At 37.6% G+C, this 25,086-nt stretch overlaps 2 protein-coding genes across 2 annotated transcripts in view; both read left to right on the forward strand.

Annotated features, from left to right (window-relative positions):
- The first annotated feature begins 2,103 nt into the window (after nucleotides 1-2,103).
- On the forward strand, nucleotides 2,104-5,569 carry LOC126913546 (atherin-like). Its single transcript, XM_050714976.1, has 3 exons — nucleotides 2,104-2,258; nucleotides 3,217-3,412; nucleotides 5,234-5,569. The coding sequence occupies exons 1-3, from the start codon at nucleotides 2,215-2,217 to the stop codon at nucleotides 5,567-5,569; spliced, it is 576 nt and encodes a 191-aa protein (XP_050570933.1). The 5' UTR covers nucleotides 2,104-2,214.
- Nucleotides 5,570-5,811: 242 nt separating this feature from the next.
- CFAP74 (cilia and flagella associated protein 74) overlaps nucleotides 5,812-25,086 on the forward strand; it is a 40,693-nt gene continuing 21,418 nt past the window's right edge. Inside the window, exons 1-18 of the mRNA XM_035557492.2 lie at nucleotides 5,812-6,054; nucleotides 7,025-7,115; nucleotides 8,424-8,570; nucleotides 9,224-9,322; nucleotides 11,167-11,271; nucleotides 12,405-12,578; nucleotides 13,103-13,213; nucleotides 14,402-14,504; nucleotides 15,211-15,368; nucleotides 16,781-16,991; nucleotides 17,665-17,826; nucleotides 18,870-19,043; nucleotides 20,430-20,548; nucleotides 22,125-22,195; nucleotides 22,591-22,676; nucleotides 23,446-23,735; nucleotides 23,884-24,028; nucleotides 24,783-24,905. Of these exons, the coding sequence (XP_035413385.1) occupies nucleotides 5,958-6,054; nucleotides 7,025-7,115; nucleotides 8,424-8,570; nucleotides 9,224-9,322; nucleotides 11,167-11,271; nucleotides 12,405-12,578; nucleotides 13,103-13,213; nucleotides 14,402-14,504; nucleotides 15,211-15,368; nucleotides 16,781-16,991; nucleotides 17,665-17,826; nucleotides 18,870-19,043; nucleotides 20,430-20,548; nucleotides 22,125-22,195; nucleotides 22,591-22,676; nucleotides 23,446-23,735; nucleotides 23,884-24,028; nucleotides 24,783-24,905 (2,466 nt within the window). The 5' untranslated portion in view covers nucleotides 5,812-5,957. The remainder of the gene's footprint in view (nucleotides 6,055-7,024; nucleotides 7,116-8,423; nucleotides 8,571-9,223; nucleotides 9,323-11,166; nucleotides 11,272-12,404; nucleotides 12,579-13,102; nucleotides 13,214-14,401; nucleotides 14,505-15,210; nucleotides 15,369-16,780; nucleotides 16,992-17,664; nucleotides 17,827-18,869; nucleotides 19,044-20,429; nucleotides 20,549-22,124; nucleotides 22,196-22,590; nucleotides 22,677-23,445; nucleotides 23,736-23,883; nucleotides 24,029-24,782; nucleotides 24,906-25,086) is intronic.

Here is a 25,086-nt window from a genome sequence, read left to right on the forward strand (position 1 = left end):
CTTACTAATTAGTACCAATATTTTAAATTGCAACAAAGGGCTGATGGATGAGGGGAATAAGAGAGTGCATTCAGGAGAATAAATGTACAGATTGAATGAAGGAGATAAAATGTACAGATCTGTACACAGGCTGTGTGCAGATGTAGTCAATACATGCACAAAAGTACATACACACATATAGAAGTGTACATCATAAATGTCTAAGACTGATGTGGGCTTTCATTTTCTTTCTGATCTCTTCCTTTCTCTGCACATTCCAGTGGTCGTGCTGGCACCTAGTGCGTGCTAAGGAGGAAAAGACCTGAATTTAGTTGTTGGATTGTCAGATGAAAACTGGTGGTGGTGGAGGAGGGAAACCACAAGATCTTTAATGGAATTTACAGGATGAAACGGAGAACAGAATGATTTTGCCTCTCTAATAGAGCAGATTTACACCTTTCAGGATATTTCAAGTTGACATTTTTCTGATTCAAGGATGGCTTTCCAATGAGCCATGTACCTACTCTGAGAATTCCTTGGTATTGCTTTTCAGCTGTCATCTGGTTTACTAGTAAAATATGAACACAGATTTCTATACCTTTAGGATATATCTGTTAAAATAGCAAAAAAATCAGCGGAGGCAATTTGAACATTTAGAATGAGAGTTGGTATATGTATGGTACATAGCCATGCGTGTGAATGTGTATTTGCGTGTGCGTATAAGACCATGGCAGCATATGCTCTAAAGGGATAGATCTTGCTAAGAATTTGACCATTGAAACAAGTGAAAATACAACAGTGATCCTCTAAAATGATCATTACCAAAATAATTGTATTTCCACACCAAATGCACTTTCCTTACAGATTGACCTTGATTCCATGAAAAAGTTCTCTTATGTCAGTGGTTCTGATATTGGGAAAAAAAGAAGAATATCATGTACATATTTTCGCTGAAATCATTAAGCGAGGTCTTTTTCTTACTTCACCTACATTTTTGCTTCTTTTTCAGCAGCTCCGTAGCCAAAACCAGTAAGTGACTGCCCACAAAATCTTCAATGGAATTGTGATGGGAATGTGTTTGGGTTCAGGAGTGTAATAACTTATGATAATCGAGGTATATTATCAAGGTTCTGATTATCCCAGGAAAAATTAACTGTCCCATTCATATCACTGGGCATTGCATAGGGATATTTATCCATTTGCTGTAATCATCTTGAATGATCAAGGTCTTATACTACAAATTTGGATTAATAATGTCAGCATGAATGAGAGAAATATACATGGGGAGTCTTCCAGCACCACCATGATAGTGCCTGGACTTAACAAGATGTCGTGTTATTTTCACAAGACTGATTTAGCTGCCACTTTGTGTCCATATTTCAGAAAAAGAGATGTTCTAAAATTCATTCGCACAAAATCCTAAAATAAATGTGTAACTTCTCTCAAATAAGTAAACTACATTTGATGTAAATGGGCCTTAATTATATCATCTGTATTATATAGAAGAAGGACAAATGCTAGATCACTCAGCCTTGGGTTTAATTGATTTTGCCTACAAATACATGCTTAAGCAAAATATGCCATTTTCATATATATTTGTAAATATATATATATATACACACCCCCACTCAAAATAAGTAATTCCTCTTCACCAAAGGGAAGAGAGAGGATAAAATAATAACAATCAACAATATATTTAATTTCCTACAATTCTAGCAGAATATCCCAAACTCTTTACGGTCAATGACAGATTAAAATTGCTCAAGAGATTAAAAAACAATTAAAATTGCTATTAAAACATCAAAACAAAACAAAATAAATAAGCACCCCAAATCTTTCTCATCTAATCCTCTTGAAAATAATTGAAGCTTTCCTTTAGCTACTGGCTTGTAACTGTCCAACAGTCTTAAAAGATGGTCCATGATAGCACATTTTTCTCAAGCCTTTGTGTCATTCTGCTAAATTGCTGCCTCTCCTCCATCCATATGGCTGCAGGCACTAGCTTTTATGAAAATATTTGTGTGGTCTGACCTTGCATACGGAGTTCAGACAGACGATAGGACTGCACGGTGGTCCAACAAAGCCAGGTTTTCACTTCAGAATCTGACAATTTGGAGCTGCCTTCCACGTTTGCTGTTGTACTCATGGAGAACCAGCAGAGCTGGCCAAGCAGTGTGGCGGTGACCAACGTGATACCCAAGTCAGTGTTTCCATCCCATCGGACCATGTCAGTCTATGAAAAGTTGGTGGGCTCCTCCCACGTCTGCACAATTTTGCAAGTAAACATAATTTAAACCATTATTATTTATTAAATAATTAATTGTTATTTTTGCTATATTGATAATTAGCATTTTTACAGTATTTACATTTTCTCAAGTAGTAAGCGAAGATCACAACTTTGAAATAATATTGTGCTATAATTGAAAATCAGAAACCCACGTTTCAAAAGCTGTCAAGTTTGTTTTTTTTTTTGTTCCGTAACATGTAATGGGTGCAACTCCTTCCTGACTACAGTGCTCAATACTTTTGTAACTGCTGCTGTAAAATAACTTATTGGAGAGCATAATTTGGTGGGATTCAGAAGAAATATGCTCAGTGCTAAATAACAAGTTTTCATTGTCCTTTATTACCTCACAACTTTGGGAGCATATCAAAAGAACATTATTTAAATTAATTTTACAGTTGCACTGCATTACCTGATATTCTTAATAGATCATTTTCTAAAAGGGACAGGTGGTTTTGCAGCCAGCAAAGTAAAGATGTCATATTGCCATATATAATTTTTAGAGGCAAAAAAATGTACCACACGGATAATTAGTTTCATTCTCCCACGATTCCACATAAACAGCTCGTGAAAGACTGTTGTGGCAACGTCGCCAAATGTCTCTAGATATATAAATTACACACATATGCCTATTTTTATAAATGAGATTTGGAAATATCGGTAGCAATCATATGGTGGGAATATTTAGCTTATTTCAGAGGTTGCACAAAAATGATTCTTTGTGCTGGATCAATGTCCCATGGCCCCAGCACAACTGTGTCTGTATTTAAATATCAGTATAACCACAATATTATTGTTCCTTTCACCTAAAGCCCTGGATCAGAAATGAAGTTTTTAACTGCTTCCAAATGTTCTGCAGAACATCCAGTTCCTTCCCAAGTCTGTTTATATTTTTTTAACACTCATGAAGTGCAGTGTGGCCACTTTGCCCTCTTCTTCTCTCCTCTGTGCAGAAGACTTGGGACGACATTCCCCACTCTGCCCCAAGCCAGGGCTAGCTCCAGGACTGGAGATGTTTCCCTCACTTCAGATGTGTTGCTCTCAGTGCTGCGCTCTCATCCGGCGGCATCTGGCCATCCTGCTGTGGGGTGCACTGACAGCAGTGCCCCACTCAGTCTTCCTCGTAACATCTGTAGCAATGACTCACTGGTAAGGTGCTTGTCAATGTTTTGGCATTGTTTACACTCAGATGTTGATCTGTATCATAGAATATGAGCAGAGAAATTGTTTTATGTAATCTGATATGAGCCACACTGCAAAAATTAAGATGCCATTATTGGCATGTCTTCCTGCCTAAATGCTAGAAATCTCCATATATGAGCTGCTGTCACCTTGGAAACGTTCAGAAAAGAAATACCAACTGCCTGAAGAAGCACAGTATGTAGCCATATAGCAAACCAAACTGTCCAGTTCTACCATTTCAAATTGATCATGAGTTGGTACTAAAGTAACTTCACTGAAATGCCACTAAATTTAATTTCACAATGAGAGAACAGCAGGATCTTCATTTATACGTGCTCACTTCTGTACCCAAATTCTCAGAGGTGTATCACCGGTGGTCAGTGCCTACAGGATCTAGAACAGCAGCATCACTGATGCCTTTTTTTGTAAATCTCCGGGAGCTTAAAGCTGGAAGAGATTCACTGATTTCAAGTTGATAAACTGTGATTTGGAAGATACGAGCTTGTCTGGGAGACATCACTTAGCACCTTCAGAGGAAGTGCAGATATCTTCTCTCTTGTCGCATCTATGTGTGAGAGGAAAATCTAGACTACCTTGCCCTGGTGACAATTATTCACCCAACATAAAATCACAGCCGGCAGTGTGGCTAGGATATGGCGCAGTCAGATATAATGGGTAGCGTGCCCTGAAATGACCGGTGCTGATGGGAAGGGGGCTGTTGTAAAACTTAATAATAATCTTTCACATCCTGATTATGAGAGTGTGAGAACAGGCAGGCTTAGAGTTAACAACAGAATCTATTCTAGATCTGCAGAGACATCTATACAGTTAATCACTGAATATTTTTAGCCTACATCTTGTAGCTTTAATCCTGCAAATGTCTGGAGGTAACTTGTTTTATGTAATATGAATAGATGCCATAAAATCAGCAGTTCATGGTATTTTGTGTAAAGAGGTAAGAATGTCCACACATTGCTAAAGAATGAGGACCTATAGCACAATTGTAGGAAAGGAATTGGTGGCTGTGATACATACTGTACATGTTAAATATGTAACAAAGGAAATAAATACTTAAGATTAGTAGCATGTGCTTTCATGTTTAGTATCAAAAAAAATGACCTTACTTCTTTTAGCAAGTATAGGAAAAGAAAGAAATATTGTCTACAATGGAGTAACATTTTCAATATACCATAAGTAAATCTGGGAATGCCTCCTATGTACAGAGCAGTGTTTATTCCAACACAGAGCACTGCTCAAGAAATGATGTCCCAGTGTTTCAATAATTTAATCACTTTGAAACTTTGAACAGCTGCACCTCCATAGCATGCCTAGTGCCAAGAGTAATGGGACAACATTCTGCTTTTCTGTGAATTTAATGGCATCATTTTTTGACTTTGTCCAGATAATATGTGGAATAGAATAGGAAGGAAAGTTAACTAATTAACACTCGAAAGCTAAAATCTGGCAACCAAGTGCCTGGTAGCAAGAACGCAGGTTCAGATGGTTCCTCTGAGGGAGTATTCCAACTGAGGCACATTTTATGAATAGAGGCATTTAGCTTTACTATGCAAATTACTCAAATATCATCTAAATACTTTTCCACTGTGTGTGTTTGTGCATTCTTGTAACTTGGAGCGTTACAAGGGACCTCCAGGTCGGCAGCTTCTGCTGAAGCAAGGGGAAGTGTTGAGAGTGGGACATCATGATGGGCTGAACGATCACTACACGTAATTTTTGCTGTAATAACCTTTAATTAGAACTAACGGTGAAACCCTATTGTCCGACTAGGACACGCTTATTCCCGAAAAGACAGAAAACTCGGACGTCGGGGACCCGCCGCCTTCCAGGACCCAACCCCTTCCAGGACCCAACTCCCTCAGGCGCCGTCCCTCCCAGCTGCCACCACCGGCCCGCAGCCCGCCCAGGCACGCACCACTCCGCGGGGGGGGGTCACGGGGCGAGCACCGCCGGACGCCTCCAGCGGCTGCAGGGGGGGCTCTAAGGGGGCGCCCCCGCGACGCGCCCCCGCTGTGGTTTGCTCCGTTGCCGGGGCAACGCATCCAACGGGCGCGGGGAGGGGCGGCTGTGAGGGGAGGCTTTGAGGGGACGCGGCGGGGGCTGTGAGGGGAGGCGAGGACCCGGGGTCAGGAAAGTGTTGGAGGACGCCAAGGATAGCTTTTCTTTGAGCCATTCCCTACGAGTTTTAGGTCAGGTGGTTGCCTAAGTGGAGAAAGTGCGTTTGGAAGGTGTGTTTTATTGCTCAACTGCTTATTATATATATATAAATTCTTTGGCATTGTCCTCTATAAGTGATTTGTTGAAATTAATACCCAAAATGTGTGTCTAGTAGAAAGCCGTATGATGGTTTCCAGTTATTTTGTGTGAATTAATACTTACTAAATGCTATTAATTCATCTGAAAATGTAATCATTGCTACTGTGAGTTCTTGGAGATATTTATGTATGTAAATATGGACTCTTCTCTTTGTTAGCCTGGTTGTTGTAAAAGAACCATGAATATTGAAGATAGTAAGTTCAGTGATAAGAATGAAGAGGACCAAAAAACTCTTTCACCATTTCTGGAAGAGGAAGAGAAAGAAGACCAAGCTGGTCAGTGCTCTGATGTGAAAGAATGCTGGAGAGGTGGAAATGAGAAATCTTATTGATAACTTACAAAAAGCCTTTGTTACAGTACAGTTCTAGGGGTGAGACAATATTACAAATCAATGCAATCATTGCAGGAGGTTTTTTTTGTTGTTGTTGTGTTTTTTTTTTTCTAGCATTACACTGCAACAGGTGTAACTAGTTCAAATCTAACCCATTTTGTTCTGTAGCAGTAAATTTTCACCTTAATTCTGAAAGGCATTTTTGGTTCAGAGTAAATGATGGTGAAAATCAGTATTTGTACGAGCTTGATTCAGCCACTAATACGTTAGCATCTAGTGCCACTTGGGGTGCTCTAGACATCTAGCACAGTCATGGCACAGGTCTTCCCCAGATCCAAATCTGTGAAGTGGCTGGATGCACTCAGATATCTAAGCTGGCTCCAGCTAGCTGTTAATAGGCAACTGATTTCTCTAATTGTGTCTAAAAGTATGTTCATAGATGTTACGTCAAGTAATGTATCTACCATTTTATGGGTTATTATATATGGTATATAGTGCTGAATACTGATTTTTATGTTAAGAAAATGTTCATAGGCTATTCTTTTCTTCACTGTCCTTTTCCTGACTACATAAATATTTAACAATATATAAATAATACTTATTAAATAAAGCTTAATAAATACTTCTATCTTCACTGCAGGTCAGAATAATGAGACGTGTAGCAGGGTGTTAATGTAAGATAAACACAGTAGACTTGGCATTTTCCTGCTTTGGTTTCCAGGTGTACAGTAGCAGTCCTGTGTGGTTTTGTTTTGTTTTCTTTTTTCTTTTTTTTTTTAAACATACACTACAGTAATGCTATAAAATGTCATCCCTGAATCTCTATATATTTTGACTTGGCAGCAAGTACACTAGCGCTTTGCATCTTGAGGCTCAAAGTCTCTTTATTAAACTGTTGTTTTATTTTCTATTAGAATACCAGCTTGAAGAAGAGTTGGCTGATAGTGGTAAGATGGGGAACAAGGTCACTTCTGAAGGAGCTGGAGACAAGTCTGAATCTAGCATGTAAATAATTCATTGTTTTGTTAGTAGCTCTAACAACAACTTCCTTTATAGTGGTAATTTACCTTTTCCAGAGAAGGTTTGGTTAATTCAGCTCTATTTTTTTGTCAAATTAGTCATAGGCAATATGCATTTATCTAACACAGTGGTTGCACTATGTTCATGTGGGTTAATCAGCTGCCCTTAAAGGAGCAGTTATTAGCCTGGGTGGTTTTATACCAAGCAATTTACACTAGTAAAACCCAGCCAGTTCTCTGTAATAATATGTTGTGTTATGTTCGTATCCCTCTGTACTTATAGAACATTAGGAGTTGTTGGAAAAAGAGAATTTTGTCTTTTGAAGAATATCAGTGTTGGATTGTAAGTTTCTGAATACATACGGAGTTTTGCACCACTGTGTAAAGTGGATTAGCATAGAACTGGGGAGATGATAGGTTGGTACCACTTTGGTTTTAAAGAAAGTGATAGAGCAGTTTTATTCCTGGTGAAATAAATTTACATGTAACAAAGGTCATGTATGAAAAATAATGCAGTGATTTGAACGTGGCCTTAAGTAGTTGCTGCTCTCTTGACAAAGATCAAAGCACAGTTTGGCCTACTTTGACAAGACTCTTGATCTCTGCCCTGGAGTGACCTGGCATAGGGTTATAGAGCATGATGAAATGCTGAAATAATGTTTATTAATATACGTGTGTGGGAAGTTGCATAGCACATATGCCTACTGCCAGTAAATGTTGACAGTGTTACCGTACTCAACAGAGGAAGTCAAAATATGCCAAGATGATTTTTAAAAATAAACAAACATCAACAAAACAAACAAACAACAACAAAAACCCACTACCTTCAGACCTTTTCTTTCTGGATGTTTAAATAGAGCAAAATGGTAAGAGGGATTAAGTCACTCGCAGACTGAAGCGTTCTATACGATGTTCTAAACTAATTTAGAATGTTCCCTTTAAAGTTTAAAACTACTGTTCAGGAAAACTGGAATTTGAAAACCTTAGGTATAATCAAGAGGAGCTACAGGCATTTCAAAACAAAGACGTGTAATTAATGCACTAAATGTTTGAGTAAGCATTCAACATTAGATGCTTAAGTCTGGAAAATCTTGGCTTAAGTGCATGTACTCAAGCTTTTTGTGCTGATTACCTTTATTTTTTCCTTATTATATCGATGATATTTGTATCGGTTTGCTAGAACAAGTAAACTGAAATAAAGAACCCATGAATGCATAAATGGATGATGCACAAATTTCACATAGCTTTTAAACTTGTCATGTTTTCATTATTCATCATGTCTCTCAATTCAAAGAGAGAGCTTGGAACATTGTTGGAGCGACGTTAATAATATTGGGGCTACGAAGTATGCAGATAGAATTTCCGTATTAGCCTTATACAGGAACCTAAAACAGCTCAACAACGTAGCCAAAGAAAAGGAACTTGTGGTCCAGAAAATCAGGTTAGTGTCGAAGCAAACATAAGGCATCAGCATAAATGTGCCATCAAATACTGGGTTACTTTACCTGTTTTGCATATGGTTATAGTAATAATAACTTAAACTTTTGAAAAAATGAAACACTAATATTGATATTAAAGAAGAGGGGTTTGATCTGGAAGAATTAGATGCTAACTCCTCTGTTACGTTTGCACAATTCTGCGGGTTCAACAGTCAGAAACAATAAATGGAAAAATCATTGTAAACATTTTCTTAACTGTGATGGAAACGTTACATTGGAATTGGTGAAGTTACTCACATACTTTAAAATAAGCACCTGCTACGAGTGTTTTGCTGTGTAAAGGTCAAAAAACTTTCATTGGCAGCAAATGGATCTGAAGAAGGCTAGTGTAAAAATTCTGTTGATGCTGTTGTCCTTTTTTTGGTAATATAAAGTCAGACTAAACTATTGTTACTTGTCTGGATTTTTAGAGAAAATAATTGAAATTAACAGGGGCTTCTGAAGAACCTCGTAAGATCTAAAAGTGGGATGGTGGTGGGGAGTTGGGGGGGGGTTGAAGGAATCCCAGCTGTGAATCTTGACCTTCAAAAAGAAGAGTTTAATGGGACGGAGTAGAGAACTTGGAAAATGTAAACAATCTGTTTATTTGTTTCAGAGATGAGCTGACTACCTGCCAGCTGCGGATCAAAATGCTAGAAAAGCAGCTGGAGTACGTAGACATTGAAATACAAAAAGAGAAGGAGGCTGACAATGTGTAGGTGGAGAATATTTCTGGATGCCAAAGACTACAGGCATCCGCTGTCTTTATCTGTGTGTAATTAATGAGCTAGTTTCCTTTTTTCACTGTGCCATGTTGTTGAACAATTGATAGAATATTTAAGCACATACATTGAGATGTTAATTGGTCAGTGACAAAACCCAACGGTGTTGCATCTTGTGCCGAGAATGGCGATAGCTTGGAAGGCTGTCGTGATGCAAGCGCTGTTGTGCGTGTTGAGCTAGCCAGCAGAGCAGTGCATTCCCTCCCAGCTTGGTGAATGCTAATACTGCAATCACCTTCCAGGTGACTTGGTGTTTTCAGCCATAGCTCCTCCTTCTGAAATAAATAATGGTGCATTAGCTTGGGAATCATCAGTCTCTATGCCTTCAGCTCTAGAGGTAATACTTGGTTAGTTAAATCAGAGTGCCGTAAGAGGTGGGGATTTACAAATGGATAGGGAAGAGGTATGTATTTTAAAGTGGAATCTAGCAACAACTGGTTATTAGATCAGCCTCATTCATTACTCTCAATTATGTTTCTCAGTCTCTCAATCAATTCTATTCAGTATAATCAACCAATACCATTATGCTATGCCACTTTCAGAGGTCATGGTTTTACCTCTGATAGCTATTCCAACCAGGGTTTATATGTATGCCTTTTTTTAAATTGTTTTATGTTGTGAAATGCATGAATGCCTTTCAGGAGTAGTTCTGCATGCAGGAGTTGTTCTGAAACACTTTTGCTAGGAAGTAGGAGGCAATTTACTGTACTCCTCACAGTTGGTTTAAATAGAAAGAAGTGGGTGGCTTGTGTACCAGGAGCCAGTGTATTGTGAACAAACTTTGCAGCTGCATTTTCTGACCTGAGTTATTCTTTAAGGTAGTGTATCAATGAATGACAGAATAAATAAAGGTAGGATAATTGCCAAAATGGAATAGCTGATTAAACAAAAATAATGAGTGCTAATGAGACTTCTGTGGTGGGTGCTGGTACTCCCTGTTCAGGGTCTCACAGGCACTCTTAATAAGAAAGACCAACAAAGACTGAAAAGCATTGTATGAGGTTCTATACTTACGACAGGACAAATTGTGAGAACTAGATATGCAGGAAAATACCACTTTTTGCATTTTATTATATTACCAAATTAATAGTGAAGGAAGAAGACCGTGTAATTTCTGGCTTATGAAGCTCAAATGCATCCTGTTTTAACACTAATGACAATACTGGCTGCCATTAACATTACTGACACCTAGTACAAAAGTGTGAATCTGGAGTAGTAACTACAGGTGGAAGATCCATTTCCAGTTTTCATTTCCAGGGTGGAGTTTGTTAATATAGTCAGTTCAGTGCCTGTGGATGCTGTACTACCTGTGCACTAATTTTCCTGGGTAGAAAAGCGCAAGGGAAATAAGTGTGTTGCTATACTGCTGTTGTAGCCAAAGTACAGGGGCGATTGTAGTGCCATTTTAAAGGTGAAATCAGTCATGGTTCTCTAGGTTTGCCTAGACTTAATAATGATACTTCTCTTATTAGTTTAAGAAATTAGTTAAGAAATAGTTCAGTTGCTTTAAACTACTAGTCAGTGCTTTTTAAATAAATACTTTTCTGTAAATTTCAGCTGATGTGTAATAGTTTAAAGAAAGCTATGTCTTTGAAGGAACAATGGACACTTAGAAAGCTAAGTAAGAGACTTTGTATAAATTAGTAGAATTCTAATACATAAATGTCAGCTTCAAGCCATTGTTTATTGTTGCTGATTTTGTTTGGGGGGTGATTTCTTTCTTTAATATTCATTAGTTCCATTTTCTTTCTCATTGTTTCTTTTTTTAACGTACCAGTGCAGCCCTGTTCCGCCTACAGGCAGTGCACAGGCGACTGTGCACTGAACTGGAGGATGAGAAGGATTTTGAGTTGAAAATTGCTTTGACGCTGAAAGAAAACATGTAAGTGAGGGAATGAGAAAACAGTGTGATGGGAGTCAATCTTTATTATGCTCTTCGTATGATGTTTGGAGAGAAACTCATGAATCTATTAGAAATTGTTTGTAAATACAAGTCTACATGATTTGATGTCGTGAGGTTCACTGCAAAGCCTTTTAGCCTAAACTGTTTCATTGCTTAGGAAATATATTTCTGTGGCCCAGCTCCTGAGTTTGTTTTTCACACACAACGTATTTATTTATTTATTTATTCACGAGTTGTGGCTCTAAACAAGTCCCGGTTTAATTGGAAAATAAGATGGACTAAAGGAGACCAACTTCTGAGGAAGCATAAATACTTCTAATTTATTCCTCTTACTGGTTCTCACAGGACATAAAGGAAAAGGTGGAAATTGAGAATGATGGAGATGTAGTAGTACTTTGTATCTTTATGCGAAGTTGATATTGGTGCTTGCAACTGATTGCTCATACATACTACATTATTCATTTATATGAGACATAGTAAAATTGTCTTCTACAGAAGGTAACAGGCAAGTGTGTTTGTAATTTTGCACCAGAGGTACAACTACTGATGCAACTACATCAGAGAAGATCATAAGCATGAGCTTATAGACAGGTTTAACCAAGTGATTAACAAGACTACAATACATTCTGCTGCAATGTTGTGTAATAGCTTTAAAATGCTTGACTATTGTGAGATTAGTGATAACTATATTAATCTGTTAATATATATATGTCATATAAATTCCTGCAGCAAAGCATGGAAGAATAAAAACTTGCAACCTGTCCTTGAAGTTATTTTGTCTTGAAAAGGGTGGAGGAGAGAGAGGAGGGGAGCTGTTTCTCTAATTTGTCTTGTATTTCATGTTTTCTGGGTAAACGTGAATGTAAAAGAGAAGAAGCTTGAACTTTTTTTTGTTGACCGACATTTTTGATGTCTTTAGAACTAGATATGCTATTACCTGTGAGCCTTAGTCTGAAAGGTACAATTCCCATGTAAGTAACAGTATGGTTTAAAACATAAAAAAAAATGGATAGATTGTCATGTTCACCATAGAGCCTTAGCTACTCAGTAACCTCAAGTAAGTGAAAGAATGCCAATATTTTGGTGCAAACAGATCACACTTTGTTTTAAAGGCTTGAGATGTGGCGGATGGAAACTGAGCAGGGAAAATACGAAGTCCTCCATAAACAACTTCAAAAAGATGAGGAGGAGCTAGAGACTCAATACCAAGAAAAAGCAGAAGCACGGATTCGTAAGGAAAAAATAGCAGCACTGCAAGCAGAAGAAAATCAGCTGTCAAGAAAAAAGTAAGCGCCTACAAGTCAGACTCTGCTTCCTTTCTCTCTTTTACTTTTAGATAGTTTGTTATTTTAGGGGTTGAGAAGATTAGTTAATGGAAGTAATAGTGGTATTGTGTTTCTGAGCTGGATGTTGGCTCTGAAATATTGTTACAAGGAAAGAGAATTAACATAAGAATTGCTCAGTCTTGCAGTTACGTAGGTAAAGATTTCTGACATAGTCAACTTGCTAAAGAAAAAATGAATGAATTTTGTCTGAGGAAACCAAATTTATTAGATCAGACTAAGTGCATATGTCTGCATTATTGTTGGATGCTTGGACCTTCTAAACTTGGGATCAAGTTCATCCAAACTCGGAGAGAAAATGGACACCAGTTTAGCAATTTGTAGGGTTTCTGAAAACGAGACTGTACAGAGGGGAGAAAACAGGCTGACTCCATTTCAGAACATACAGATAGACTCCTCAACATTAGATATCATGATGATGCAATGAAGGTTTCTTTAAGCCTGTTGGTTTGCCTGTCTTTTTGTAGAAAAGAAGAGGAAGTCCAGAAAGAATATGAAGAAAGGCATAAAAAAATGCTTGAAGGAGCCAAAAGGAACCATGAAAAAGCAGTCTGCTTCCTGAGAAAAAGCATGGCAAGGTAATCATTAACTTCTTCTCTCCCCTTCCCTCCATCACTGTACTTTATCTGGTGTACAGCCATCTATCCCGTAGCCTTTGAGAAATAATAATTTTTCTGCTAGAAGTGTCTTCTCTGTTACACTTGGGAAGTTTCTGCCGCCGTGCCAGTGCTGGGAAGCCCTCAAATCTTACATGGCACAAAAGGACTTGAAAAAAGAAAATCCACTGGCAGTTCTAGTAGCTTAAGGGTCTGTTTTTGATGAGATGCAGGGGATTCTGACCACTTGTAGACATTAAAAAATTATATGAAAAACTTTTATGTGTGTATGGGTTATTAACTGTAACAGAATCCCAGGTTTGAAACTCTGCCAGGTTTGAAAGCAGTCTGCCTTTCTATTATTACCTCTGAAATGTGGTAACATAGCTGTCTGGCAAAATAGATTCATAGGGCATTTCTCTGTGCTCCTGTTCTCTTACGGTGGATGGTAAATTAAATGTTTCCTTCATAGGTTTGTGTTTATATAATCGCTATGATATTAAATTATTTTGCATCTAAAGAAACTGTAAGCATTTGTTACTTGAACTTGTATATTAGGACTTAATTGAAAAAGTGATTGAAATAATTGTGCTGTTTTTATGGTAGTTTATTTTTCCTTAGATGACACGTACAAACTCACAGTAATTAAGATAAACAAACTGAACCAAATCAGTTGATATTTTTTGCTGAATAATGTATCAAATATATACATCTTAGTAATTATTTTCTAGTTTGCCATTAAATTAAGTGGGATACTCAGACTTGATTCATGCTCGCATATTTCTAGGTCTTACAGTTCCTAGGGTTTATTTTTAGCATGGCTACAAATGGTTGGCTTGTGTGAAGTTCAATATGTAATTGTTTAGATATTGATTATATGAGCAACACCTGTTTTCTAGACATATATCATAATGTGAAACGCATTCTTCGTATTCAAAATTTGAGTTGTTGAGCAAAATGGTTGAAAGCCTGTTGGCACTTTTAATTTGAGTGATACTGTATATAGAAGACTCAACTGTTCCACTTTACCCACACCCAGTATCATAGTAAACACAGAGACTTGCAGAAAGTATGTTTGGTGATATACACAATTACTATCTGTCAGGTTAAACATTCTAATACTAAAATCTTCCCAGGATTTGAGCCTGAAAGATTTTACTCTGCTTACAGAATTCATGAGGAGAATGCAAAGGAAGAAGTGAAAACTCAGGAGCATATGGAGAAAAGGATACAAGCTGTGCTCTCCCTGAAAAACAGCATAACTTCCAATAGGGTACTGCTGCTGTGGCTTAGATGGGGAATGAGGAAATTAACTTGTTAGACTGCGAGTTTTGACTGAAAGTAATTCCAGTTTTCACTGCAGAATTGTTGTGTGATGCTGCCATATCGTAGACCAAATCTTTTTTTAAACAGGAGAACTTAACTATAGGAGTAATGGCATTAGTATGGGCAGTATTAGTATTTTGACACTTCTACTTAGAGAGTTTATTCTGTGAACAATCTAGCTGCTGAGGTAGGGTAACTTAAAATAATGCATACTACAAGTAATTCTCAAAACTTGGCCAGAAGTGTGCCCAGTTATTTAGATCCCCAAAGAAATACTTCATATGGAGAAAACAAATGGAAGAAGAACAGTTACTTAAGAATTTAAATAATCTAAATTAATAATTTTAGTGTTAAGCTACTTCCCTCACCTGCTTGTGTTCTGTAGAGTCTGAGGGAGTGATCTTAATTTAATACTGATTTGATAGGAGCTGTAAGGGTAAAAATGTAGCCCTGACCTAGTCAGAGCTTTCTGCATCTCCAGCATACACGGACTACTGACAGCTTAGTTGACTATTGTGTAGATCAAAAGCAAAAAGTTCTATCTCAGAGAAAGCTACCACAAATTTCTACTTGGATAAGGGGACCAAATTCTCTGTTTGATTTTCTTTAATATGTGAATCAAATATGTAACTGTGGTTTATTTGTTTTCACAGGAAAAACTTCAAGCACTCCAGGCTTGGAACAAAGCAATGGCCTTTGAGGCAAAGAAAGAGGAGTCGAAGAGGAGGGAGGCCATCCTAGCAGAAGGAGGCAATGTTGCCAAGGAAATTTTTCTCCATAAACGACTGTTACAGCATGAAAGAGAGAAACAGTAAGTATTCAATTCTGATACCACACTCCCAGTTGCTTACTGATGCTCATGTAGAAATACATTGGATCTCTTAATCAGATTCTGAAAACATAACATATATAGTACTATCTCAAGAGAGGGAACTCATTCTTGTACTCTGCATGTGTGATATTTGTGTAGCCTGTTATAAGCAACTTGAAATTCGAGCTTATGTATTATTCAGAGAACCGAAGTTTAGAGCCCGTGTTCTGATTACTGCAGAGGAGGTAAACTACCCCAGGAGGGCAATTCAGTGAATATAAACTGGATGCCTGAAATAACTGTACTTCTGTGTTTCCTGAACGCTGTCCATATAAACACTGAATGGCTTTCTTAGGCTTTTACAGACCAGCTTTGGAAGATTGCACTGCAGTAAGGTCAGAAACGAAGTACTCTCCTTCCTGCTTTTTTGTTTGAAATCGCTCCTCTGCCTTTTAGCACAATTGACAGGAATGTGCCTGTATCTCTGCTCTCTACTGCAAAGCTTAATAATTTCATTAACTCCATATGAAGATGAATTTGAGCTAAGGTACTAAACAGAGGGTGGTTGAGGTATGTGTTTCTGCATACTGGCTCATCTACGAAGGCAGTAACCTGTAGCAAATGATAGAGATTTAATAAGCAAAGGTTCAATAAGTATAAGTTTTGATAAATAAGGCTTCAGTCTTGATAGCAAAAGCAGTATTATATACATTCTAAAAATCCTGTTAATAAAACAAGTGTATCAGTTTGTACAGATCTGCAGGAAATATCTAACTCTTTTTAAGTTTAATCTTTTGTCTCTCTTCACTTTGCTTGCTTTCTCCCTTTTACTGTTTCCCTTTGCAGGCACAGGGGAGACAAGTTTGTTAGTCTTAATGTTAGCTGTGTTATTTGAAGAGGTGAAAGTCTGTATTAGAAGGGATCTTTAGCGTGCATAATATCTGTTGCAGAAAATGGTGTGTTAAGCTGCTGGTATTAAAACAGATTAAATGATCTGCCAAGTGTGTCATGGCAATATAGTCGTACACAGCTTTGAATTTGTATCTTCCAAGTTCAGTATGTATGGCCTTACCTTTTACCCTTCTTTCTCTCTTTATTAAATCCACTGGATTTCAGATAGGCAATTTTCTTTAAATTGCCTATTAAGTTCAGAAAATTATTTCAAAACTTTTTTTCAGTAATGATGACTGATATGTTTGTGAACTCCTCAACTTCTAAAACGCTCTAATTGGATATGTTTATATAAATATATTTAGCTTCTGAATCCCATTGCATTTTTACACACGTTACCACTGCTCCCAATTTAAAGGTTTAATGCTTAGCTTAAGGGCTCAAAAGAAACTGGACTGTAATTAATGTTATTAGTAAACAACCGTGGTTGGTTTAATGTTTCTTAAAATATTTTATTACAGAGCTTTTAGAGAACAGCAGAAGTCAAGAAAAATTGAGATTGTATCTCGAATTTTACAAGAAAAAGCATCCATTCGTAAGCAGAAAAATCGTCAGTCGTGTAATAAGGCAAGTAAGAGCGGTGGTAAACTTAAGGATTCTTTACTGTGGAGAAGGAAGACATGGCACTATATTGAGAAGTCCTGCAAACATCCAGCTGGAGCAATATCACAGGTAAGCAAAGGTCTAAGAATAACCATCTTTATTTTTTTGGTGGTTTTTTTTGTCAGAAAGGTAGGAAAGTGAGTTTTTCTTCTGCCTCTGAATAGCACAGGCTACAACCAAATACCAGACAGTAAAGCGCAAGTGGAGAGTAATTTCTCCCATTAGATCTCTTGACGGTTGCTAATCTCTCTTTTCTAGTATTTTTATGACATAAGCTTCCTGTTTGTTTTTTGGTTTTGTTTTAATTGATTTGCACAATATTAGAGGGAGTACTGGCCTGGAAAGTAAAGGTGGGATGAATTGAATCCCCTGATGAAACTAGTGGTGTCATGGAATCTTTTGGGTGTTTTAAAAAAGGGGAGAGGGGAGTAGTTGTTAGTGGAAATAGCAAAACAACCAAGTCCTTGGTTATCATGTAATACACAAAACAGTCAAAAAAAACTGCACAGCTGGTATTTCTGTGCCTGAGGCCTAGTTTCTAGCCTCCCATAGATGCTTGTTACTATAAGATTTTGTTTGAGGTGTGTGCTTTAGGAAGGGATTGACTTAAGTTGTCCTCTTCAGCCCTGGAGTTTTATAGACCAGTCACTTTGTATTAAAAGATGTCATAGGAGGCTGTTAAAGTAACCGTCCTCTGGTAATTTCTAATGATATCTTCAAAATTTATTTTCTCTCACAAAAGTTGAGGTGCTCACCAGCTGAGGAACAAGCTCATGGAGAGAGAACTGCTTTTGTAGGAGATGATGTGCTCTGTGAAAGTGTTGAAGATGAAAAAGAGAAGGACAAGACCTTAGTAGAACCAGAGTTCCCTGGACTTTGGAGTCAAGAATGTGACTTGCACAAGGTAAAAGTTGTGATATCTTCCCTTAAAAATCAGAAATAAATAGATGTGGATATGTATTTGTCCTGTTATTAAGTTAAAGTCTAGAAAACTTTTTAAATTATTCTTAAAAACATCTTAATGGATTAGAAAATTCTCATTTCCCTCTCTAGTAGTTATATGTATCTGAAGTAATGATACTGGCAGGTGCTGTTTTATGAACCTTGCTTAAAAATAATAAACCATTTTTGCAGTTAAAATGCAGTCTTTATTACTTAAATACAGAGATTCAGAGATTGAGATGTGAGAAAGTTACCAGGATACTTGCTGTTTGACACTGTCTTCGTAGTTTTCTCTTAAGGAGAAAACACTTCAATTTTAGTTCAGAGATATGTGAAGACATATATCACATCATATTCACTTGTTTGAGTTTTAAAACAAACAAAGCAAACTGGACATGACTTTCTGTTGAATTGGCAACACAGATTACTTTATGTGGAAACAATTTCTTTTATCCCAAGCTAAGCAAAGAAAAGTATATTTTCTCCAAAGCAACAGTGTTCCATACTTTAAACAGAAGTAAGTAATAAACAGGTAGAGTGGAATTGTGTGGTTACAATCTTAAATGTTATTCCAAGGTACCCTTCCATATACTGCTTTTTTGAGATGTAGATCTTTAAGAGCAGACTTCAGAATCCATCAGAAAGGAGCAATGTCAGTATGTATCCATGTGCTTCAAATGAAAGAAGCACTGGACCATAACTGAAATGTTCCAGTGAAGTTAGCTGATTCTCTCTGAATGTTTGTTCCGGAAGTGGAGAAAATAACCCATTTGCTGCCATTAAAAACAGAATGTTCTGGTGTTGGATTAATATAATACAAAACAATGGAAAATAAGTTAAGTTCTTCATGTACAAGTTGGGAAACTGAGTTTGATTTGGAGAGCAGCAAAGGCTGGCCAGGTACTTAAAGATTCTGATCACAGAAATTTCTACCTTGATCTACAGATTCTATGATCACAGTTACTTCCTTAGGTCATACAGTTTTTTATTGATGCTCCTTATTAGGTACCCAGCGAAGACACGGATACAAAGCAGCTGGCTCTGAGTGTAATGAAAAAAGAGATTTTTGAGAAAAAAATGGAGGACTTCCAAACTACGGTTTCTCACAAGCAAATAGTGTCTGGTCATGAACCTAAGGGACGTACTTTCTATAGTAAACCAAGCTACGTTCATTTCAAGGTTAGTGGCCATCCTGCACAGTGTCTAACCCTGCCTACCAGGAGTAACTTGGGTAGACAGCTAAGCACCACACAGCCACTTGCTCACTCTGCCCTCACCCAAGTGAAATAGGGGAAGAGGAAAACTTGGGGATTGAAATAAAAAGTGTTCAAGTAAAGTGGAAGAAGAGAAAGCAAATAAACAATACCAAGGCAAATGCTCAGCACTCCCTTATGGGTAGATGCCCAGCCAGTTCCGAGGCGAAAGGTGGCTAGGCATCTCCCTTTTTATTGCTGAGCACGGTTATATGGTGTGGAACGTCTCTTTGGCTAATTTGGGTCACCTGCCCGTTGTGTCCCCTCACAGCCTCTTGTATTCCCCCCAGTCTATTCACTGCAGGGGCAGGGTGAGAAACAGAGGCGGCCATGACTCTGTGCAAGCATTGTTGGGCTGTAGCTGAAACATGAGTGTATTATCAGCGTGGTTTTGGTCACAAGTCTAAAACACAGCACTAAACCACATGCTATGAAGAAAAACAAGCCCGCTACTGCCAAACCCAGTGCGTTGAATTGAACAGGTGTTTAGTCAAACCTGAAACAGTGCTTGCCTTTTTCTCTAGCAATCTCTCAGGGAAGTTATGTAGTCAGATTAACTAAGATACTTAGTTTTAAATACAAAATAGTTCCTTTATTAAGGAAATTTAAATAATGTTGGAAAGATGAGCAAATGAATGGAACACAGTCTAACAATATGTTTCATCCTTTTTAAAAGGCAGTACAACTGTTACCTATGTATTGTTTGTACATACATTATTAATATAAGATAATGAAGAAGGCCATGATTTCCACTGTGAAGTAAAGGTTGCAGTTTGCAAGTGACTGTAATACTATACTGGTCAGGAAGAATCTGAGTTTATCAGTTTACCTGCATTATAATCTGCAAGCATAAGAAAGTAGTGTTCTGCCTGTTTTTTTCTTTGCACTCAAAGGCTGCCAGTGCAGCCTATCAGGTAGTAATTGGAACTGTCAGACACGTGCTGCTAGGCAGACAGCCTGCAGGACTCTGCTTGTCTTGTGGTAGTGAATACCCAGTTATACAACTTTCATGGCAGGAAAATACAGACCAGCTTGGCACGTTAGCTGTGCATACACCAAGATAATGTTGCTATGTCTATGAAGTATGAGTTATCAGCTCTATAGGTTGTATCTTTGAATTGGATTTGTTTGGAGCAGGGCAGTGCTTTCTGAATTTATACAATACTTTGCACTATAAGCATGACTGCGGTAAAACTAGTTGCTTTTGTCATTACATGTGTACGTGCTACTTACTGTAATTCATACCTTGTGTGATATTCCTTTATAATGTGATATTCCTTTATATAACACACCTTGTGTTTGGTATTTCAAGGATTTTGATGTTGGTAAAATCTACAAAAAGAAGATAGTTTTGACAAATGCATCCTACAGTGTTAACTTCTGCAGACTGGTGGGAATCAGTGAATGGCTGAAGGACTTCATCACCATTCAGTAAGTAAAATTGACCATAAACGAGTAGTTTCTTTTACCTTTGTACCACAACAGGAGATGTAATCAAATTCCGTAGCAAATTAAGATAGATAGATCTTCATTACATACACCTAAATTATATTCCATCCTTGTGTGATGTGGAAAAGAACTGTGTCTCAGAGCTGAGAAGAGACTTACAATCTGAGTTGTATGTATGTCATTGGCTCCTGTAGTGGTGAGAGGGTGCAGTCCCTAATCTGTGGGAGGCAACGTACACCCATGGATACTGCTAGCCCTGAGCAAGTAGAAAGCTTTTTTCAAAAATGTCAGACCTGTTGAAAAACAGGAAAAGGATCTCCTTGTAGGTACAAGAAGGTAAAATACTTTTTCCAGGTACCTAGCAACAAATAACCTACACCTATTTTGAAAGTATCCAATACATCTAAGCTTTCATGGTGTCAGCTGTTTACATCTCTTGCACAGTTACAGACATAGCATTCGAGAACTTATTTCAGTGACAGATGCTCTATTTGCCAATGTAGCAGCAATATTCTAATGCTTAAAGAGCATTATTACATCTCAGTGCAATGGCAGTCTGTAACAATTCATTCTTAGTGTAGTGTTTCCACGTGTGTTTTGTATATGTAACCCATGGTGTTTGGCAGCACATGCTCTAAATCAAACTTTTATCAAGGTAATATTTGAAATAGAAGGGGCTATTCCTCCAGGTCTTTCTCAGGAGAAACTGGTAGTGACCCGTTCTGAAGCTCAGCATACAGCAGCTTTTTTGCCTGTCTGATTAGATTTTAAGTTCCTGTATCATGAAAAGTATTCCATTTCTGTTTGAAAACATTTCATCTTGGTTTTGGTGTTTTTTAGTTCTGATTCGATGCGATTGTGATTAACATATACGTTGTGTTTCATTGTGGCCCAGTTTGCTCAGGTATTCCCATGGCTAGCAACATCCAGTTATCTATTTTCTCTAGCCTGTTTTCATCAGGCAGAATAGGGCTCTAGTTGTGCCTTAGTAATTTCATTTAGAGTGCAGCTGTGAGACTTCTTGTCTTCTGATGGGCATTTTGTTTGCATCCCAGAGACCGTGAAATGAGGCATTGAAGTGACTGGCAGTTGCTATTCAAGATAATTTTGATGCCGCTTGCAGCAGGCAGCACGTTCTCTAATCATTTGCAGCAACCTGCTTTTTTCCTCTTCATTTCCTTTTTGGATAGTGGGGATGGTAGAGTAGTCAAAATTGATAATGGAAGGCTGCTTCCTAAGTGTTAGAATAGGTGATTGCTCCATAGTATTAGTAATAACGTTATTGAGCTACAGCTTTACCAGTTGCCTTGTTTGTAAAGTGAATGTGATAATTCTTTCCTTTTAAAAGCTTTTTAAGACTTTCTGAGTAAAACCTCAAAGAATCAGCCTTTGTTGTTTTACGGTTACACTAGAGTTCTGTAGTTTTTCATTAATCTGTCCCTTGTGCTGATTTTCTGGAGTAATAAATTAATCCAAGTGGAAAAGTATTATATAAATATTCTTTGCCATGTTTCATACATAGGTTCAGTTTGGAATTTTATGTTGCTTATCTCCATAGGTTTGAGCCACCTGGCAAAATGTCTCCTGGAATGTCCTGTGAAGTAGGAGTAACCTTTAAGCCAGCGGTAAGTGCACCTAAGTGATAGTTACACGGTGATGAGAATCCTAGTGTAATCCACTAGCCTGATTAAAAATATTTTTTTTAACTGTTAACAAGAAAACAACCTACAATTCTAGAAGAGGTACTGTTGTACCTAGAACTGTGTGCGTGTTCAAGCACTGTTGCATTGTAATATGACGTTTTCTAAGGGTGCATTTTAGAAAAATGCTTATCAAAAGATATTGCCCAGCTCAAGTTAGCCAGGCAGTTAACAAAAAATGTCTTGAAGTGCAAATGTAGAATCTGTAGACATGCATTTTAATGTGTTAAAGAATGAATAAAAATATTTTTCATCAGACTTGATCAAATAGACTGAATCTTGCAAATTATTTGGCTGCGGGCTTTGTTTTTGTGTTTTAGATAGATGAAAATCTGGAAGGAGAAGTCATGTTTATGGCCCAGACAGGTTCTTTTTCTGTTCCATTGAAATGTACAGCCAAGACGTGCATTGTAAGTGACTGCTTAAATATTTTCAAGTCAGTGTAACTGCAGAAAACTTGAGATAACATAAACATTATTTAAAATATTTAGTAAGAGGTATTTATATTTCTTTTTCCCTATTAAATGGATAGTCTCTTCACAGAATACAATTTCTTAGCTTCCAGCAAGACCTTCCCAGTACCGGGAGCAGGATACTGGCAAGTTAACCAAGTTGTCTGTCTGTTTGGTGCTCGAACTTGAATCGTACGCCTTTCGTTATCACATACCCAGTAACAAAGTTGGTGAAAACTCAGCATGAAGTAGCATATTACTCTTTATACTGGTTGTAAACCATGAAAGCTCAGGGAAACAAGACAGGAGTGTTTAAAAACTGATATGTAGTCCCTGTATGACATTGAATGCTTGCTTGGCAGCCTGATGCTAGTAAGACGATCTTACTGTAGTACAAGAGTAAAAATGCTGAACTGTTTTGTAAATGTTATCTACGTCCAGAGTAACTACCTGAAGAATTAAGAAAGCTGCTACTATGAACAGAATTTAACCTGTTGTTCCCACTGTCATATAGTGGACTGAAATGCAAGTGGCTCAGTTTAAATTGTTCAAATTAGTTGGCTTCTACAAAAAGACAGAAGAGTGCCCATAGTTTGTCATTATTTGACACTGTCTTTGAAATGATGATAAGAACTTTGAAGTCCTATTCTTGAAAAGGTGGATGCTTATTTAATTGACATGGCTGACTATCTAGGGTAGTAGTAATGAATAGTTTATCTTCCTACAGCTGGCACTAGATAAAGTGCTCATTGACTTTGGCACTCGTGTGGTGGGAGAGACAATTTCACGGACCATCAACCTGACAAACACTGGCGCTTTGGGAACAAGATTCAAAGTTCAGGCGTCAGCAGGTGACAGTAGTACATGCAGAGCAACAGCAAAATCTTCTCCTGGAAATACTGCTCTTAAAGCCCAGTTTAAGCTTTCAGGTGAATCTGCATTTCTAGGCATAACAAAGTCCAACATATACATTATCCTCCTGAAACAATATTGTTATCCTGCAATGGGAAGCTTGGTGCCTAATATGGACTTCTGGACTAGAATGAAGTTGTATGGCTAAATAGAAGTTTCTAGACATTTCCATTTTCCCTCCTTTGGGCTACATTATTGGGTTTGCAGTATGGACCAAAATCAATGTATTTGTGCTCTGATGTTTAGTGAATAGATGCACAATTCCCATATTTCTTTTTTCTTCAGAACAACTTACGCAAGGTGCGTTAAGTTTCAGATCGGATCTAGACACAGATAATGCACATAATTTAATGGAACCTTCTCCTGAAGAAACGTCACACGAAATTATGCTGGGAAAGGTAACGAATATCCTGAGTTACAAGATTTTTGGTAGTCTAAGCCTACATCAAAGGGAGTTGTCTTGACTCTAGTGTGAAATGCTTAAGTACACAGTCAATTTCAAGCCCAGTATTACAGTTAATTGTTAAAATAAAATAACATTACGTATTAGTCCTTTATTTTGATTTATAAAAGTATTTGAGCTGAAGGAGTTTCCATATACATTTACATTTCCTATAATTTAAGTTTTTTTGTAGTCAAACTGATTTTTTCGGCTGTCAGTTCATGGTATATGAAGTCATGAACTTGAGTCATATTGAAGAATCTATGTATAAGAGTTCAGATACTAGCTCTTATTAGCATTTATAGCTTCTTCCTATCCATAAAAAAGCAGGAGCACTTCACACTGCATTCAGTAGCCCTAGGCAGCTTCTTTATGTATTAGGTACATATTCACCAATGTGATGGAAGCACTTTGGTTAACCACATAATCTACCTGTCATACAGAGTTTTGCAGTAAAAAGGAACTCAGTAAGATTCTGACCATGCCTGGCTGTTAAACCATGGCATCCCAAGCTTTTTCCCCCACAACAAACCTTGTAAGGAGTTACTGATACATTTTTTCCTTGCGTAGTTTATTCCGTCTATGGAATGAGGTGTAGTAGTGTGTTTGTATAGTAAGAGCATAAACTCCTTCTTTATTTCATTACAATTTAGGGCTAATGACAGTAAGAGAGTCTGACTTTTATTAAAAATGTGTTACTTCCTGTTTAGGTTACTGAAGGGGAAATTGGACCCTTCAGCTCAGTCAAGCTTCAGATTATATTTGTCCCAGCTATCCCTGGGGCTGTACGGGCAGAGTTTGTGATCGTGTTTGACAACTCAGACTGCAAACCAGTGAGTGAATTTCTGCAAAACTTTCTTCAAAACACTGCTGAAATCTTACTTCTACCAAGAATTACAAGAGCTCAGCTTCTATATTAGAACCAGGAGAAGCAGGTAGAGGACAAATATGTTTATAGACGTAAGAAATAACAATGAGGGAGCTTAGAATTACAGTTGTAAGTCTGAGCTGATG

This window comes from Cygnus atratus, chromosome 21, assembly GCF_013377495.2.
Source record: "Cygnus atratus isolate AKBS03 ecotype Queensland, Australia chromosome 21, CAtr_DNAZoo_HiC_assembly, whole genome shotgun sequence".
Lineage (NCBI taxonomy): Eukaryota > Metazoa > Chordata > Aves > Anseriformes > Anatidae > Cygnus > Cygnus atratus.